General features: G+C 42.6%; 1 protein-coding gene across 2 annotated transcripts; it reads left to right on the top strand.

Annotated features, from left to right (window-relative positions):
• The first annotated feature begins 256 nt into the window (after positions 1-256).
• On the top strand, positions 257-16833 carry kiaa0753 (KIAA0753 ortholog). 2 transcript variants are annotated; one of them, XM_076100265.1, is made up of 18 exons: positions 257-706; positions 3066-3365; positions 3482-3749; positions 3898-4007; positions 4109-4171; positions 4348-4560; positions 5070-5247; positions 5910-6097; positions 6313-6443; positions 6986-7129; positions 7702-7791; positions 9282-9369; positions 9574-9624; positions 9734-9904; positions 10092-10173; positions 10424-10544; positions 14221-14454; positions 16026-16833. In XM_076100265.1, exons 1-18 carry the CDS (start codon positions 569-571, stop codon positions 16177-16179), a joined length of 2724 nt encoding a protein of 907 aa, XP_075956380.1. In that variant the 5' UTR covers positions 257-568; the 3' UTR covers positions 16180-16833. The 2 variants fall into 2 exon arrangements, with proteins under 2 accessions (XP_075956380.1, XP_075956379.1); XM_076100264.1 differs by having other exon boundaries at positions 9571-9624.
• The last annotated feature ends 2382 nt before the right edge of the window (positions 16834-19215 follow it).

The following is a 19215-nucleotide window of genomic DNA, read 5'->3' as shown; positions in this document are numbered from 1 at the left end:
CCACTTCCGGTATGTGCAAAAGTTCTTAAAGGGACCACGTCCCTAAGTTTTATTCAGCATTTTTAAGTTGTCCTTTGTCGTGGAGATATTTTACATTTTAAATAATAATATTACATAATATTGAATACATTCAGAAAGTATCGCAGAAGGGTGCATATTTTATAACAGAACAATATTTTTCAAATGCGGTTGCGTTGATGTTTGACTTCTCTGACGATCCGTACTTGTTAAAGAAAAAAGAGAAAAAAAGAACTTCCGTTCGGCTGCTTTCTGTTATTGTCATGGCGGCGTTTCAAACACTTGACAAGCTTGGATTAAAATTTAAACAGTTAACCATGTTCCATATTTTAGCTTACTTCCAGGTAGCGACGCTACGTGCATAGTTAATTTATAATTTCTGTATAAACTGAAAAAGTCAATACAAGCGATGGTCAAATGGATTATATTGGGATTAATTTAATGTTTGCGAACTTGAATTCAAAAGCGTAGTTAGCTTGCTAATGCTAACTCATTTGCATTAAGTATTGTTAGCTATTTCTGACAGAGCTCGGCGGTTGTTCTCACTGTAATGACTGCACAGTTCCTGCAGAGTGGCCCCACGACTTCTGAAGGACAGCAGAGTCGAGGGAGAACCTGGGTTGTTTCAGGTCCAACCCGAAGCGTTCACAACCGCAGGGGTTTAACTACTGCCATGTCCCAAACCAAGGTAAACGACAAGTGATTAATTTGCTACAACTGCCGTTAGCTGAATCGAGTTCAGTCTGATACAACAGCGCTGCAGTAAATAGTGTAATGTTTTGTTGAAACTCATCTAGAGAGAGAGAGTTTTGATTGAAGTTAACAATATATGATCATTAATGGGACTATGGTGTGTAGTGCTGTTGGATTGTATTGCGTTTTTACAAAGAGGTATTTCTAATATTTTGTCCACCTACAGTATATAGGTGTGGATAGAGTAGATATTAGAATCACCTCTCAGTATAGCACAATGCAGATCATTTCCATTGCATTTATTGCAGGGGTGTCCAAACTTTTTTCAAAGAGGGCCAGATTTGATAATGTGAAAATGCCCAAGGGCCAACAGTCCCTGCTGACATTATTTTAAACAATACAAGTAGCCTATACACACATTGTTATTTAATCATTTTATTTTCAATGACAGCAAATAGCAATGTAACCAAATGTAAGCAGCTATAATCACTATTTTAAAGTGATTAGTGACTCATCTAAAACATTTAAAAAAGGAATAACTTCAATAGAATCATTCTATACACTGTAGCTTCTTTACATTATATTAGAATGTAAAGAAGTTACATTCTGATACAATGTAGCTTCTTTACATTCTATTGGAATGTAAAGAAGTTACATTGTTGCCTTTTCTTTTCTTCCCACAAGAATGTAATTTTGTCAGGTTGATAAAAAAATGTCACTTTACTTCCTGACATTGTTACTTTACCACAGGGGTGTCCAAACTTTTTTCAAAGAGGGCCAGATTTGATAATGTGAAAATGCCCAAGGGTCAACAGTCCCTGCTGACATTATTTTAAACAATACAAGTAGCCTATACATACATTGTTATTTAATCATTTTATTTTCAATGACAGCAAATAGCAATGTAACCAAATGTAAGCATTCATGTATGAACACATCTCAACAACTATTCTGCCTTTCTTTCACATCTTGAAAGTCAGATAACACAAAGAACAAGCCATCTAAAAGCTAATTACATAGAAACCGATCAATATTCTCACCTCAAGACAATCTTAAATATGACTTAGTGAGGGTAATGAAAAGTTGTCTCACATTTAAGTTCAACACACATGAAACAGGCTAACGAAAAAAATCAAGTGATGAGTGATGAGGTCGCCTCCATTTGCTGCTGCATGTCTGACACCTCACTCAGAATCCCTATCTGACCCTCAAAACTATTCTTAGTGTTTTAATACCTACAGTGACTATACTTCTATGATTTAATACATTCAATGAGTTAATATACTGTAACATATAATATCCTCTATAAGTAAGAATATTGTAAACCTATAATACATTCCATATGGAAACATATTGTGACTAACATATTTATTATTGTGACACTTCTACTCACCACTAGGGGTGTTATTTAATCCTACTAATAATGCGTTTAATACTGAAATTCTCCACATATGTTTTCTGCTATTTTCATAACAGTCTTTGATAAACTTTGTCATGTTTGTCATGTTTAGCAATTACCATGGCCACTTGGTAGCTGACTTTGATGATGTTTTCATGTGAAAAGGACCGCTGCTGTGAGGTCAAGTTATCTTGGAGTTGCTTCACTTTTCTAGCTCGGTCGCTCTCTGATAGCTTGTTGTAGCATTAGCATGTTTGGTCTCGTAGTGTCTCTTTACATTATATTCCTTAAACAAGGCAACAGTCTCATGAGTAATTAGGCAGACACAGTTGTTTCGGTTTTCGGTGAAAAAAATATTGCGATCTCCACCTCTCCTGGAAGCGGCGGCCCTCATTATCGACTTTCCTTTTTTTTCTTGCCGTAACATGACAGTTCAAGGGTCAGAGCCAATTTCAAACAGCCAGACAGTTACAGAGTGGTGCTGCCACCATGAGGTAAAAAGAGGAATTGCATGTTGAATTTGTATGATTTATTTATTCCGTTTTGACTGTGCTGGCGGGCCATAAATAATGCATTTTAAGACAGAAGGTGCGGGCCATATAAAATCTGACCTCGGGCCGTGATTGGCCCGCGGGCCGGACTTTGGACATGCCTGATTTATTGGATTGGATTTAGCTAATGGCACAAAACAAATTGGCGAAAGGGTTCAAATTAAGTGAAAGACAGAAATACTTGCTGAGAAAGGGGTGTGAAAAGCCAGGTGGAGAGGAGGTTTAGTGGCTCAGGTTCCATCTGTTGACTTGACACCAGTCTATGGTTCACACCTGGAAGCTGCTCGACATTCTCCTGGATCCATATTCTTTATATGTTTGACTTCTAAGTATAAATTGTGTGACAATGGCTGTTTGTATCACATACAAGGCGCATTAAGAGATTGGTATCTTCCACACCACAGCTCCTGTTCAATGAAGCCTTCCCTGCAAGTACCAGCAACCGTGCCACCCATGTATACCCGCCAGCCCCCATCGTGATAGAGAGGCTGCTGCTGCTGCCGCCGTCAGAGGAGCATGAGAACGTGGAAAGCGCCATAAGCTCCATCAGCTTCACCACTCTGTCAGAGGAGAGACTGCGGGCTGCGGTGCGGCTGGCCAAGCGAGATATGAGAAGAAGGCGCCTTGAGTCACTGACAAAATCCCCTGCCAAACCCTCGCAGGAGGCCTCCGTCCATGAAACAAGTGACGTAGAGCTGCTCCAGGTAAGTGATGTAGATGAATGGCTCACATTGTATAATGAATAGTTTACTGGTTCATTTTACTTTTAAAGAATTATTGCTGTTTTGTTCAGTAAATGAGTCTTCTCCTCTCTCTATAGGAGCTTACCGCCACTCCGAATAAGGCCAAGTTTAAGACCTCCAGTCCAAAAAAGAACTCAACCCGATTTGGAGCCAAATTGTTAGCAAACAAACCCCAGAAGCGTCCCATTGGTGCCATGTCTCGGATTGGCCGGTCACCTCCAACCAGAGACCCCGGCCCCAGGCAATTTGAAGGAGGCAAACGTGCACCTTTAAGCCAGGAGATTGACAAGCTGCAAAATGAGCTGGACGTGTATATTCAGAAAGTAGAAGCGCTCTCCAACAGAGGTAACTCACAAAAAAATCAGCTTGTTACATTAGGCTTGTGTTGATGAAATGGTTTCACAAAAGTAATCACATTTTTGTACCCACCAAAATCAGCACTCTTTTCATTATGACATTACATGACTGATGAACAGTGGTATTTAAACAACAGGGGGGGAAATAGAGGAGCCACTGGAGCCCGAAGAGCAAAACAAGTTGGAGATGCGCAGGCAGAAGCAGGCAGGCCGCTCAGCACGTCTCATCTATGTTCTCCAGCAGCAGGTATTTAAACCTCTACCACACGTAATTGAAATAAACCTTCATGGACTTTTTAATTTGCTCTCTATCTATAAACACTGTTCCCCAAAACCGCTATTTAAAAGGTCAAAGAGATACAGGAAGATGTGGAGAAACTACGAAGCCAGAACATGTGGGACACCAAAAAGGTATGTCTTCAGCATTGTCACATGTTTACTGCTGTTTTAGAGCTCATTTATTTGTTGATGATGATAAAACATTAAGAACACTTAGTACAATAACCTTTTTTTCCCTCAAAAGATAAATGTTATTCATGCCTCAAACATCATGGAGCTATCTGATTCACTTCCTTTTCTTCTTTCAGGCCACGACAGTAAACAGGCTTGCAGCTGCGCACCGTGGGACACTCAGGGTCTTGCAGTCTGTTGTCAACCAGCTTTCAGATCTCTCTCACGGCAAGGTACCCGCTTATTACAAAGAGCTGAGCCAGCTGATTCGCCAGCTCTCTCTGTGCTCAGCTAAGGTTGAAGCAGAGCAGGGTTCAGAGACGGCCTTCGACATCCTGCAGAAACTAGAGGTGAGGAGCATAAAGTACAAATCTGAAAGCATTTGGACCATAATACAGATGTTGTTTTGGCACCATTCTAGCACAGCAGGTTTGAAATGTAACAGCTGTTGTATGGAGGACTATTTTTATACAAAGTCACCCAATGTTTGGACATTATAGAACAATAATCAACCAAAATAATGTTTTGTCGAATGAGTTGCTACCAGTACCCTGAAGTCAGTCATCTGAATGTGTTTTACTCACCGATGGCAAGGCACATTTCATCAGCTAGGCGTTTCAAAGTGCTTACCGAACACAAACTAACTGTTTGTCATTTCCTCCTTATACTTTATGAATGCACTGCACGTGGCTCGTGGTTAATAGTATAGTTTTTTTTTTCTTTTAAAGATCGGTAAATTGAACAAATCTTGTTGTTTTTTCTAACGGGTTTTATTAATTGATATTTTATGTTGTGTCTACAAATGCAGCGTATTTTATGGAGGCATTGTTTTTATGTCTTGTCACTCTATTCTGCTTAGACGTTGGATTCTGCCCTCCATAAGCAAGAGCTGCACGAAAAGATGCAGGCCCAAGCACGTCCTCCACACAGGAAGTCTCCTCATCGCAGCATGTCGCCTACAAGTGCACCCAAGGGTCCCAGCACCTCAACTGTTCGAGGTCCTCGCAAACCAGCAAATCCCAAAAGAGCAGTCCGAGGTGAGTGCTCTTTTGCCTGGACTTAGTTATCGTGTTAAAAAAGCGTTTACTTCTCTTTAGTTAGCCATTTGAACATGTGTAACTTTGAGTAATTTATTACTCCGTTTTTTAATTTTCCACCCTCAGCAACAGTACTTTTCAACATGATTTACAAACCCCATGTATCTTATATGAATGCAGTATTTCCCTTCATAATTTCCTGCTGAAAACTGGCCAGAAAGTGAATTCTGTGTATGCCTTTTGATGAATGACAAACCGTTAAGTCTCCAGAGTGTCTGGAAGTCACCTCGGGGCTTTTATGCGGTTGTGTTTGGGCCTCTCGCTGTGCTTAAATGGCTGCAGCAGGCTTTAAAGTGCAGGACTCTGGCTGTCGGTCCCCCACTGCTTCGTCTTATGAGCAGTTAACTCCCGCTGGCTCCTATTGGGCTGAGCGGCATCCTGTGGAAGAGATGACGCAAACACCTACAATGAGCTTAGGGATCCAACTGGTTGTCAAGAGTGTTCGCTAATTGCTTAATTGGAGGTGTTGTGTTGTGTCATGCCTTTTTTCCAAGCTGATTTACTTATGTTTAATAGTGATGAAGAAGCCGAAGCTATTCCTTCATTTCTGTTTACATGGCATACAATAAGTTAAGATCACAAGCCGCATGTTTCATTTTCAGGTAGGAGAATGGCCTCACAGAAGCCCAAAGCTGCTCCTCACCAGCTCCTGAACAGACGAGAGGTGCTCAGGGCTGGCCTGCAGAGCCTCGCCCAGAGAGAGCTGCAGGGACGACCTCAGACAAACACCGCCTGCAGAAAAGGAGGGGCTCTACACTCTGGGAGAAGCAAGGCTGACATTAGAATTAAGGTGCTGGCTTTACTTCTACAAAGCTCAATACTGAATTAGATGTGTTGTAGCACACAGGAAGTGCTTCGTATTATATTAGAAGCAGTGTGATTTTCATTAAAACCCACCGTGAAGAAGGCGTATGAAGGCGTGAGGTCACTTCAAAGATTCAAACAATGTGAGGATCATGTAAACAATCTTAACATATATTTTGTGTATATATTATTTTGCCGTAGTGTAATCAGATGCAAGAAGCAGGTTTCCAGCAGCCTACGGTCTCCTCTCAGCTCAGAGTGAACCAGCTCCCTCAAAAAGAGCGCTCTGTGCCCTGGATACCCACATCGCCTCACTCCCCTCCTCCACAGCGGTGAGAACAACTCATGACGTGTTCATTTAAATAACATAAATCATAAGCTATTATTCTTCACCAATGCTTTTGCTCTCATTGCACACTGGCTGACTGAAGTCATTATATAACTATGATTGTACTGTTGTCTATGTTATGTATCTTAAAGTCTGGAGCTCTAATGGTAACAGTTTTCCAGTATGAATATATTAATGCGTTGTGAATTAATGTATTAATTATTAGAAATGTAAGGGGCCCGGAGGGACCACTTAAAAAGCTGTTCAGTTTTCAGCCAGAAGGTGGATGTGAGCCGGTTTCATCATAAAACTGGAATACTAAGTTGCTGGACTAATGGCTTTCATTCTGTGTAATTGGAGGCCTTTCCAAAATCAGTATCCAAACAATATTAATGGATTATGTAATTGTAAAGTACAGCGCAAAAACGTAAAAAAATGACTCTTATTCCCTATAATCCATATATATATATATATATATATATTTTTTTTTTTTTAATTAATTAATTAATTAATTAATTAATTTAATCCCTGCTATTATGTCAACAGATCCCCTCAAAGGAGACCAGAGCCTCGATGTCTCTTTTCTCCCATGAAGCCCTCGTCCAGCCCTCCTCGGCAGGCGGTGAACGGTGAAGCAGAGCCGGCCCTGAGCTCCGAAAAGAAGACACAAGCTCAGAATGAAGCGTTAAGGTCTCCTACAAATCATATCCAGCTTCTAATCTCTTCTATTTATCAGATATTTCATGATGAAATGTTGTAGTTCCTCAGATTGGTGATTTAGAGGGGGTCGTAATTTACACTGCAGATCTGCGTACATACTGTACACCAGATCGTCTGTCCTAGCAAGAGGGGAAAAAACAGTCGATATGAATGGAATCTTAATGAGTCCTTCTTCTGTATTCATGGAGTTATTTCGAACCTCTGTGTCAGAACCCACTTGCCGAGAGCCACGGGCAATACTCTGATCCTAATTCAAAGTTAATTCTTTCCGATGAATGAATCTAGGTGGCGGCTAGATTGAGGCCATTTCTCTGTGTGAGTGATTAATAGTTGGCCTGTTTTCTGTGGTTCTAAGCGACACATTGATTGAGTGTTCCACACATGTCTCTGTTTAATCAAATCTCAATTACTACGATTGTGCTTTCCAATTAATCGGTGGGGCTAGCCGCCTGGTTTTAGAGATGAGGATTATGAGTATTTCTGTGCAATGGGTTAATTGAGCGTGCATTTTGCTTCATTTGATGATTACTGGCTTGGTACAGGAAAGCCTGGCTGGATAAGATGACGACGCAGAGACTGAAGGAGCTCAACCAGCTGAGCAAAGAAGAGGCTCAACGCATTCAGACACTACGGTACAGAAGAAGTATAATCACAGATTCAGCAGAATCTGAGGGGATGTAAATTGAAGGTCATTATGTTTTATCAGTTGTTGAATATAAATAGAGCCAAGAAACGGATACTTTATTGATCCCATCTGTAGCCAGATTGCAACCTAGCATATTAAAACAAGATAAAGCAACACAGAGAAAATATGCAGACAGTTAAAACAGTTGACTGTGAATTATACAAAAATCCTAATAAGACAAATTTAATTGATCTTGAAGCTACTACAAGGAATCAGGACTCCATTAATCAATCACTGTACAAAGTACATTACACACTGTATTATAATAATAATAATAATAATAATATATGCTTGGATGTGTCCTGTACAAACATTAAAGTTAGAGTCCCAACAGTAATGCCACTTTAAAAATCCACATCTTGCTGCCACCCAAGCCAGTAATCTACACATTAATCTGCCATACAGCTTAAATGCACCATTGCCTCACAATTAATAAACAGCTACAGCGGGAATCACAGCACGGACATGATTACCTGCACACAATAGAACAGAAAAGAATGCAGGTTGTGATTGCAGCAACGTCCCATCAGCACCAGAGAGCGCATATGTTCCCATAGATAGATCACCTCTATTTTCTTAATTACTCATCGGGCAGTTTAATGCTGCAAGGCCAGCAACAAAACGCAGCGTGAGCAGTGCATGAGTTGAAGTCAACATTTGGTGCATAAAACTTTAATTGAATTAGAGCAAATGTGCGGGTTTGTCCTTCATGCTTCTGAAACAGCCAAGAGGACTGAACTTGGCCAGTTCCAAGGCTCTTTTTTTGCGTAGTGGGTTATTGGGACACCTTAATGGAATAGCACCATCGTTAATATTATTAGTTCCAGCTGGGTATTTGTTGCTATGACGAGGTAAAAGGTCTGTTCTGATGATGATGATGATGATGATGATGATGATGGCTGCTCCACCTGCCATGACTACAATTAGTCTATGAACTCACAATAACAAACGATAATATATCACTATGTTTTAGAAAGAAATGTAGACGAATGGCCTGGTGTACGATGTTTGCAGGCCTCTACATTTTACAGTATTGATGAACAGGAGGAGATACAGGTGAGAAAAAGGGCCCGGCGACAGAATATGGGACTAAGGAGTGAACATGTTCGAGTAAACTTTATGGCAAAGAGCTGAAATCAGTCTGTCTCAGCTGGAGTCGTTATAAGTGTGCGAATAAATTCATCAGCCTCTACAGTTAAATCAACCAGGATAAATTCACTTCAGTGTTCACAAGGTTTGCCTCTATGCCAAGGGGGGATAGTTTGATGGTTTTGACCTGGTTTTGGCAGTAAATGTGAATATTTAGGCAAACAACAAGCCTGACAAATACTGCTGTTTTGTGTAGAACCCCATCGAGCTTGAAAACCAGTTAAAATGTGTGAAGGCTTTATATAACTTCCGTGACAGCTTACAGTGTGGGTGTGTTTTGGTTTACAGGTCAGAAGTTGTCTCGCCAACTCAGTGGGCTGAGAGAGCTGAGCAGAAGGCCAGAGAGAGAATTCAGCCGCTTCTGGATGAAGCTCAGGTACGAAGACTCATCTGTTGTCTGCTCAGTGACAATATCTTACTTCCCTTTCCTTCCTTTTATACGTCACCTTATATGAAGATGGGGAACAATCAATAAAACACAACAAAAGTCAAATAAAATGTGACTGTTTGATTGTTTCTATAGACTGAGAGGAAGTAAATGATGCTTGATTGGTGGGACTGAGTTTGTTTATTTCAGCAGATCGGTGAGTCCAGGACGAGGATCCGGCTGTCTGAGCAGGCGGCAGAGACGGTGAGCTGCGCTGCGGGTTGCCAATACCTCCCAGGGGAGAGGGGAAATTGGCCTTGCTATTGAATACATTTTGAATTTGGTATCATGTGTGTATGTTTTCCCTCCACAGGCAGCAGGGAGTGCTGAGCAGCTGAGTGAGGCGCTGCTGGAGGATCTGCTGGAGGACACTGCGCGGGCGGCGTGGGCGGCTCAGACAGACGGACAGTTTGAGGGCATGGCCCGGCGTAGGCTGCGGGCCCCCACCCTGGAGAGTATGCTGCTTCGTATGGAGGAGATACAGGTGAGGAAAAAGGGCCCGGCGACAGAAGGTCAGCGCGGAGCCTCGAAAAGGTCCCCCAGTGATCGGGGCTGATGTTTATAGAGCACTCCTGTGACAGCGTCGGTCTGGTGCTGCTTACTGATGCAGTGTCTGCTGGCGGGCGGACAGTTTGTTTATAATGTGCATTTATCTGTTTGTTTCTGAGCAGAAAGACCAGGAAGAAGTGAGGAGACGGTTTGCTTCCATCACCTACTCGGACCCTCTTTACTGGGACAGACCAGGAGCAGCAGGTAAATAAAAGCCTAAACACAAACACACTCCTCTTTATGCTCTGTAACTGCATGAAGAGAGAGGATTTCCCTGATGTGTCCTGTAGGTGGAGACAGCGCTACAACTGAGTAGGCGAATACTTCTCATTCTGACTCTCTGCTCTGCTTGCTTTGTGCATCTGTCCGCCCCCTGCTCCACTCCATCCCTCTCGACACACACTACCTCTACCCTTCCTCTCCTCCCTCCCTCCTTCCTATCTGTTCTTCCCAGGACCCCAGTGCCATGCTCCGTGCTCCAGGCCAGCCTCTCCTCAGCCAATTAGGCTCACGAGGCCGGTGCCGGGGCAGAGCTCTGCAGCTGATATTGTCCTGGAGAAGCCTGTGGAGACCGGGTGGGTTGCTACGTCCTTTTTTTTATTCATTTTTTTATTTACAATCCTACAACACATCATTTCTACCTCTCTTTTGCTGATGGCTTCCTCTCCTTAATGTTTTATTCATCTTCAAGAGGAAGTAGGGACATTTTGGAGTGTTCCCAGAATAACTGGAGTGCAGTATCAAGGTTTGACCTATTTAATCTTCTGAGCTGAAATTAAAGGTCTAATCCCCCATTTTAAGTAGCCGGTGCTCCCAACACAATACTAACGATTATATGACATTAGGACCATCTGTTTGGACAAAATATTAAACATTAAAAATGTAGTGAATTACAGTTCAGGACTTCTGTTGCTAAGAACTACAGCAGCCTCATCCACAGGAAGTCATTCACCATTGGTTTAATTAGGCCTCTCGACTTAATGAAAAGTAAAGTGGTTAATGTTTTTCCAACGATGCTCAGCTAGTGTTTAGTTTTTTTCCACATGATGTGTCGTTGCCCTATCATCACTCTCCCACCGGGAGGCCTTAGTCATCCTGCAAACAGTCACTTGGTGGCTGCCGTACCCAGGGCAGCGTCTATTCCTGACTCGGGCTACAGACTCCACAGAGAGACCCTCCACTGCCCAGGGCTTTGGCTGCAGCTGCTCTTCTGCTTAAATTAATGAGAAACTTGGAAGGAGGAGAAAAAGAGAGCGTAAGGACTGGAAGTTGTTGACACAGACAAGCCAGCCAGGATGACGCTTTTAACAAATTCAAGCAGCAGCGTTAGCCAAATTAAGTCCGTGGCCTCGGGTTCCGTTCCCTCGTCGGATACTTTACCCCAACATCCACTGTGACTCATCGTAGACACTGTCTTCGTAACGCATCCATCAAGTAATGGCTCTATTGCTTTTTTGTCTTTTTGAAGAGGTGTTTTAAGTCTTTACTTCCTTCAAAGGTATCCAGCCTTGCAGCTTCTCAACAGGGACAAAGTCATTTGAGGATTGCCAGCTCCTTTTTTTTTCTTTAAACAGCCTGAATCCCTGCAGCATAAAACGGAGACAAACGCGGCTACATCGCTTTCATCCTCAGTCCAAATTACCTTTAAAAAGCGTTGGCACCTGGCTGGACCTTTTTCTGTTTTCCCTTTTCTAACACGTTGAATCACAGTGGATGTAATTGGGATTCTTTTTACTTTGATCAGTAGAAAAGAAATGTCGATGTCAAAGTGAAAACAAATCTCTTTTGAAATGGACCTGAATTTATTACAACTATAGAATACAAGACGTCGTCAATTCATTAATTCTCACCTCTCGATTTTGAAAGTTATTTTAAATCCACAGCCCGAGCTAAAGAGCTGCATTGAAGTCTCCAAGAACAACAATCTAGATTTATTTAATGATACTGCCTCAGCTTGGTGCCAGAGTCAACACAGCGTCCTCATTAAGAGAAGTTAATTTCCCAGATGATAAAAAATGTTATTGGGACAAACATTTACGTCCCAGTAGGTACAAGAAACTGCAGCCAGCTTCAGGTCAGTCTAGATATTTGTAAACCTGCCAACAGTTCAGATAATCAATACTTTTGTGCAGCATGAAATATGCAGGGCTTTAAGAGAAAGGGTAACTTGGATACGACAGAATGCGTTCATGTTGCTTGAACATCACTTGCATCAGCATGAAGGAAAGTAGCCCACACATGCAGTTTGTTTGTGTGTCAGTGTTGGCTCCTCTCGTCGTGTTCGGTGTAGCAGCATAGCAAGGTTTGATTTTTGGGGAGTTTGTGACAGCGAAATGTGTGAAGAGCTATTCATGTGTGTTGTCTCAGCCCTGATTGGCTGTTCATAACCCACATTTCTCAGCCCAGAGGGACACGTCAGTCGCTGCTGTCAGCAGGAAAACAGATCTCATATGCACACATTTAAACACACAAAGGAAGAAAACAGACATTTTTTTAACGCTTCTTTGATTGTCCTGCTTGATGACTTTTAGGTTATTGCTTCCTCTTTATTTTAGGTGCTTTTATATAGTAGGCGATGGGGAAGACTGATGGGGAATGCAATTTTTTTAAAATAATTACTCTCAGCTGATTTGGTAAAAGATGAAACAAAGCGGATTTTATTTAGCTGTTTACAGTTGCTCAGGCTAACTCATGAGTCACCACTTACGACATCGGGGCCTCTCGGAAGAGGGTTCACTCCGCTATTTGGGAGAAAGGTAGTTGTTTACGTGACACCGATATTTCAACCCTTCAGTTGTGCATCGCTGGCCACAAGACACCGGCACCGTCCTCCCAAAGAGTATTTCCAAAAACAGCAAAGCCCTCGGTGCTGCTTTTTGTGCTCGTGTGAGAGCCATCAAGCGACCACACAGACAATGGGGTGAGAGATTTCATCTGTGGAAACATCAGCAGAGCAGCAGATAAGATTTATGTATCCATGGTGAGAAGCGTAGACACAGGTGCCGATTGTCCCCCCACACACACACACACACACACACACACACTCGGCTGATGCTGAACAACCAACTGCAGCCGCATCAGCAGGTCAAATGAATCAATGAAAAGATGAAAGCCCCACTCAGCAATATGCTAAACCTTTTCATGTAGTATTTTATTTATTTATTTTATCTGCTCTCTCGCTCCATCGTCTCTTTGTTGTCCTCACAGGCCAAGTATCACATGTGGCACAAACAAGCCGCGTTGCTCAGTGAACGGCTGCTCGGTAGATTTGCGGTCGCGATGGCTCCCGCCCCGCGCATCCGGTCGCGACCTTACGTTCACAATGACTCCAATGCCGCCTGATATGAGTCAAATACAATACGTTGTCCTTCTGGAATATCAAAGATGACCGAGTAGAGCATTGATGAATACGCAAAGAAAAACCACAACACGGTACGTTTTCCTCCACGCTATTCATCCTCCAGCAACTCGACTCGGCTTCAGCGCAGCCTGCGTCCCTTTTTGATGTGTCTCATATGGCGTGAACACACACACGCTGACTGGAATGTTCAGCAGAGATGTTGTTCAATCTCCTTTTCACAGATATGTATTCAAGGTTAGTCTTTGCATTTTTTATTTATTTTTTTTGCCACAATGGTCTGAATGGTGTTTGTTGTCCTTTTTTGAATGTGGCACAAAAAGAACCACAAAAAGTGGTTGCTGTTCTGACTCCATGAATAGAAAAGTGAATTTACCGAGTGCTGCATTGTTGCTTTTGCCACGTTGGTTCTCAGACGGCCATCAGACAGCAAATCGACCTGTTTTAACACTGGATGCAGAGTTGACTGTGCTGACACTTTGATATTTATGGCCTCCCCGCAGTTTGCAGCCGCCAGAATCAAAACAGAAACAAGTTCAGCTGAGGCCTGGGGAGCACAATAGAGAGGCACTTTGCTTTGGGAGCCGCCGCAACACTAAATATAGCACCGAGAGCGCTGTCGCCACAGCCAGGCTGATTTTGTCCAAGCAGCCTGGATCATAAATGCCCAGCTGAGCCCCTACTCTACTCTGATCAAGGAGGCAGGCGAGAGACACCTCTCCTAAATTCATCATCCTCAGCCTTATAACAACAAGTGTTTCTGGTCAATCACGGCGCCGCACTCCATTCTGGCTCCCTCGTCAGTACTTTTCTCTTCTCCACAGCACTCGGAAGGCCTTTACCCAGAAGGCTCCGCCCTCGCCTTTACGAGCATCCTCTTGTGTTTTTCTCAGACACAGCATCCTCTCTGAGAACAGCCTGACCGATGAGGCATCCCAAGATGAGCAGCAGCCCAGACGCAGCACCGTGTTCCCAGGCCCAGCGGAGCGAAGCAGGTGGACCGTTATCTCTGTGCCAGGCGGCATGCTGGGAAACATCCGGCGGTACCGGGAAGACTACGAGGCCTACCTGCGCGTTGTGACTCACGAGTCTGTCGGCAGCTTCAACCCCTGGGCCATCACGGACCGGTAAAAGACTACCAGTGAATGTTTCCTAACATCCTCCCCTGTGTGTGACAGAATCTGTAGTTAACCTGTGCTTATGATGAATTCTGTAATCCGGTTTTTTGTCTTTGAGGTTTTGTAAGAATATCTCCACCTCACATTAGCAGTATCACACACACACTCTTTCTGTAAGCAGAGCCACATAGACACAAGATTCGTCCTTCCTGCGCTCTGTTTTGTCCGTGGACGTGTTCAGTCTTCCCACTCTGTGAGAGGATCACGCAGTGTATGGTTTGCATAGTGTGTCTCTGGTGTGTTATTCTTCTCTCCCACTCAAAAATGTGCATACATAACAGAATTCTTAAGTTGCTGCAGTGCAGAAGACTCCGTCTCATCTGTGTGAACATACTGTTTTATATATCGGCTCGAAACTTTCCAAAGATCATTTTTTTCCTCTCTCTCTCTCTCTCTCTCTCTCTCTCTCTGCGTCACAGATATGTGTGAGATTGTGAGCGGCTCGATAAATTGTTCCTGCCCGCAGTCCCACCAATGGGACCTGACTGCTTGTGCCACTGGCTCATTAACAATCCCACATCAATGAACCCAATTTTTCAAGAGATGGATTGTTTCATTTTTTCTGAATTTGGAGGAAAAATTAGGATATTGTGTGAGGAGAAGCCATCCAATTACCTCAGTTTTTTGCAGAGAGAACACAAACAAATAGACATCTAAACTCTCTCCCTCCCCCCCCCCCCCCTCCCCTCATTCATTCATTCTGTCTGCTAACACATTGATTGCAAAATAGCAAAACTTTAGCACAGAAAAATACACAGGAAACATTCATACTTCAAGCTTCTTTGTAAGTTATATTTGTGCGCGTTAAACATACAGAATATGAAGAGTCGTTCAGGAGAGCTTGTTGGTGTTATACATGTTTCCTAGTGGCTATTCCCAATCCAGTCTTCACTCTGTCTCACCCCGTGTCGAGAGCAAAGTATCCTTGTACTGAATCTTGAAAAGGTCAAGCTGGTTCAAACACCACACATTAACTCGTGCACGTATCTCCTGTGTCCCTGCTTCAGTCTCCTGGCGTTTGTTGACCCAGATAATGATTAAAAAAACACTGCAATTTAGCTTGGTGCTGCACCAATCTGCTCAGTTATTTTCCTTCCTTTTATAGTAGTCCTTCAAATAGTTTTTAACGTCCAGCTCAGAAAGTCAATAGACACACTGGTTTGGAGAAACCTGCTTTGATCACACTTTCAGTATTTGTGAAAATAATGACACAAGGCTGATGATTTGCGTTTTTCAGCTCACATGCCATTCAAGTGATGTGTATATATATATATATATATATCTTATTGTGTCTAAGTACCTTCAGCAATTATAGTCTCAAATCTATTGGCCAGAACAATAGATAATAACAGGGAATATTACAACCATCGCATTGTCTTGACTCTTTTCTAGTTTTATGAAATGGTTGTTTTGTTGGGATGCAGAACATGATTTGCCAGAGATTAGATTCTGACTTTTCCATGAAATTATGAAAAATGTTTCTCTTTTCCTGATTCCTGTGTTCTTTTCGTGTCCCTCAGCCTGGCAGAGGAGCTGCTGTCGGAGGCTCTGGCTGACGTGGCGGCAGAGTTCCAGGATGTTGTGGAGGAGTACGCCGAGGCCGTCTTCACCTCAGAGTTTCTCCAGCCGACCCAGTCACCTCCTGCTTCAGCTGCTGCTTCGGTCGGCCAATAGGGATGTTACAGCATCATGGATGTAGCAGTGTCTTACAACATACTATGTGTATTTATTTTGTAGATATATGTAAATATCCGAGACCTCGGGTCTTTTTGTCGACCAAGCACTGTGATTATTTGTCATTTCTCTCCAGTTTCTCAGGCGGATGTTTCATTTTGGAATGTAACTCTTTGACGTATGTACTTATTTAGTTAATTTACAAAGATCTATATTTAATTGGGATTGTAGATATATTTTTAATGAAGCGGACGAGATTGTTGAATTGTACAGGGAGCTTTAGTCACAGTACCCTCTATGGTCCATCTGTATCTGTGATTGAATTCTGCTGGGAAAGTTAGTTTAGTTCCGATAAGCTTGGAGAGACCATTACGACATTACAGAGGATTATAAGATTACCGCCCTCCCCTTGCACTTGGTTTAAATATCCCTGAGGATTACGCACACTTTATATTTTCACATTGGAATACAGAAACAAATGAATTGCATACGGTCCCCACCGAAATGATGCTGGAAGGACAACTTGATTTCCTCTTTTGCTTTAATGTCTAAATAAAGGGTCCAAACACCTCACTGGTAAATGTGTTATCCCAGTAAAGAGTAACGTGCTGACATTCTTTTTATTAAATTGGTTAAACACCACTTTTCTAATGATCTCTTCAGTGCTTTTCTTCATTTCTGTTTATTTCTTTCCTCAGAGCCAAATCGACTATGGCCACTAGTTTATATACTGTTGCCACTGACCAACTGAATCATAATAATGGCAAGAAATGTCAATTCTGAATGCAAAATATCAATGGACGGACTCGGCAGACCGAGAAAATGTCTGAGCCCCTTGTGAGCAACATGAAAGCCATGCAGTCGGAGCAGAGCGGACACATCCAGATGTTTTGCTGGCCTCTGGGGACCAGCCCTTGACAGGGGACATACAAGTGACTGAACGAATTAGCTCACATTGAATCAGCTGCCTGGGATCTCTCCCTCCCGTTGGCTTCTGCGTGGGCGTCCGAATACGTGCGGTCTTTCACAGGCTCGAGCTCTGTTTCTTCTTCGCGATCCAGGACCAATGGAAAATCGGTTGGCTCGAAGCGAAGGTGGTGTTGTCTTCACACTGACGAACAGGACTGAGGTCGTTCTGACGTTGGCGAATGGGAAATGACTGTTCATTTTTCAAGTGCAAGTTTCTGACAATTTTTCATTGTTATGGTTCAGAAATGTCCAAACGAGTCCGCCGAGAGTTAAGAGATAATATATTTTCATATTTTGGCAACACTTTTGACTGTGAGACTGTGTTGTCCGCTAACCCAGAGAATTGGCTCCCTGCTTTCTGTATGTACATTTGTCACATAAGCTTGAACATTCCCAAGCAGATGTTAGAGTTCATCGTCTAAAACTAGCACTGGTTTGCACATATTTCAAATGGTCAGAGGGGTTAGACCTTGACACCAGCCAGCACTGACTCATTGTCAGAGCTCATTTCAGAATTGGAGAGGACACAGCTGACTGCGATGTATTCATGATGTATTGAGAGAGGGCACTTTGGCGTACAGGTGCGTCAAGGCCGCGCTGTGACACGTGGGCCGCTTATGCAACGTTTTCAGCTGATGCTCTGTACTTTAACTAGATCTAATGGCTTATCACTCCTGTTTGCTGTGCTCAATGATGTTCTGTTTGAGGGTTGGTTTATTATTTCTCACTGAGCCATCTGTCATGCACAAACTTTGCATTGTTTGCATTTTCCGCCTCATGAAAGTTCCTTTTAGTCCAAATCATTTCGAGGCTTCATTTGCACTCTGGGACCTCATAAGACACCTGTGACTGCTGGGCAGCTTTTGACTGTCTGCATCATTAATTCAGACGCAGCTTTGCATTTATTGGGGGGGATAATCAACGGTCTCTGAGCCAGAAGCTAGTTATGAAACAAGTGAAGAAGAATGAGTCCCTGCAGATAGGCAACCAAATTCACACTGATGGAGTGTGAGACTGAAAAGCTTCTAAGTCGACCTCAAAGCGGTTGTGAGTCTGAAGCAGTGGATGCAGCAGAGTTGTGGAGAAAAACCCATTACGGTGTTAAGATGGAGAAGAGACTCTGACACACGGAATGACACTCTTCAGCAGGAGGAGCGGCTTCACCTTGATCCTCACTCATCAACTCATTCAACTTCCTGCTTTCCTGTCGGCTGAGCTGAGCCTCGGTTGTTTATTTAATGGGTTTCGATTGAAGCAAAAATGATCAGCCATGCACTTCTTGATCATCAACCAAAAAGAAATTGAGGAGATTTAATTAAATAGTCTTTGATATGATGCTTGATCAAAAGATGGATCATATCCTTATACCGCACTGTTACTCTATAACCTTTATAAGTAGGGCTACAAGTCCTGAATTTAGAGAAATATTAAAGTAAAACTAAAAAATGATCAAAATATACCCGTCTTAAAGAACCAAAAGTTAAAATACTTACTCTGCAAAGTGGCCCCTTTGAGAGTATTACATATGTATTACTATTGATGCGTTCGTTTCTAAACATCATATTACAGTATAGCTGGTCAAAGTGTAACTCATTTAACTACTTTATTTACTGTTCGGTATTTTCACCTAACAACGCATGACTATTAATGTGTTTTGTTCATCAAATCTTGATCTACAAAGAAACCAGTAACTACAGCTGTGAATTAAATACATATTTGGAGTCAGAGGAGTAAAGCACACACACACACACACACACACTTTACGCCTCTGGTCTGATTTGACATCACGGCTGGAGGTCTCTCTGGTGTTTTTTTTTTCTGTTTTTGATGTTGCTGTAAAATCAATCTCTCTTGATGTGGACTCGCTGTAGGATTCAGAGTTATGTGCTCAATGGCATGGAGAGAATTCTTCTTGCAGAAGAGATTCACTTAATGCAATTAGCCTCTGTTTTTTTTTTCCCCACTTGTATCCAGTCAGTGCAGCCATTTGGTGTAATCAGTGCGATCTGTCTTGCTGGCTTCCTGGCCTTGAGGCTTTCTCCCATTAGTTGTCTTCTTTGTGGGATC

The sequence above is a fragment of the Anarhichas minor genome, unplaced genomic scaffold, assembly GCF_050575085.1.
Source record: "Anarhichas minor isolate MPS153535 unplaced genomic scaffold, ASM5057508v1 ptg000026l, whole genome shotgun sequence".
Classification (NCBI taxonomy): Eukaryota; Metazoa; Chordata; class Actinopteri; order Perciformes; family Anarhichadidae; genus Anarhichas; species Anarhichas minor.
This window is presented reverse-complemented; position numbering and strand designations above follow the sequence as displayed.

Bases quoted from the DNA above. Each gene is read 5' to 3' on its own strand.
- kiaa0753 (XM_076100264.1), top strand. From the start codon at position 569: ATGACTGCACAGTTCCTGCAGAGTGGCCCCACGACTTCTGAAGGACAG. The intron at 3,750-3,897 runs GTAACTCACAAA...TTTAAACAACAG, and splicing joins AGAAGCGCTCTCCAACAGAG to GGGGGGAAATAGAGGAGCCA. The intron at 10,545-14,220 runs GTGGGTTGCTAC...TGTTTTTCTCAG, and splicing joins GAGAAGCCTGTGGAGACCGG to ACACAGCATCCTCTCTGAGA.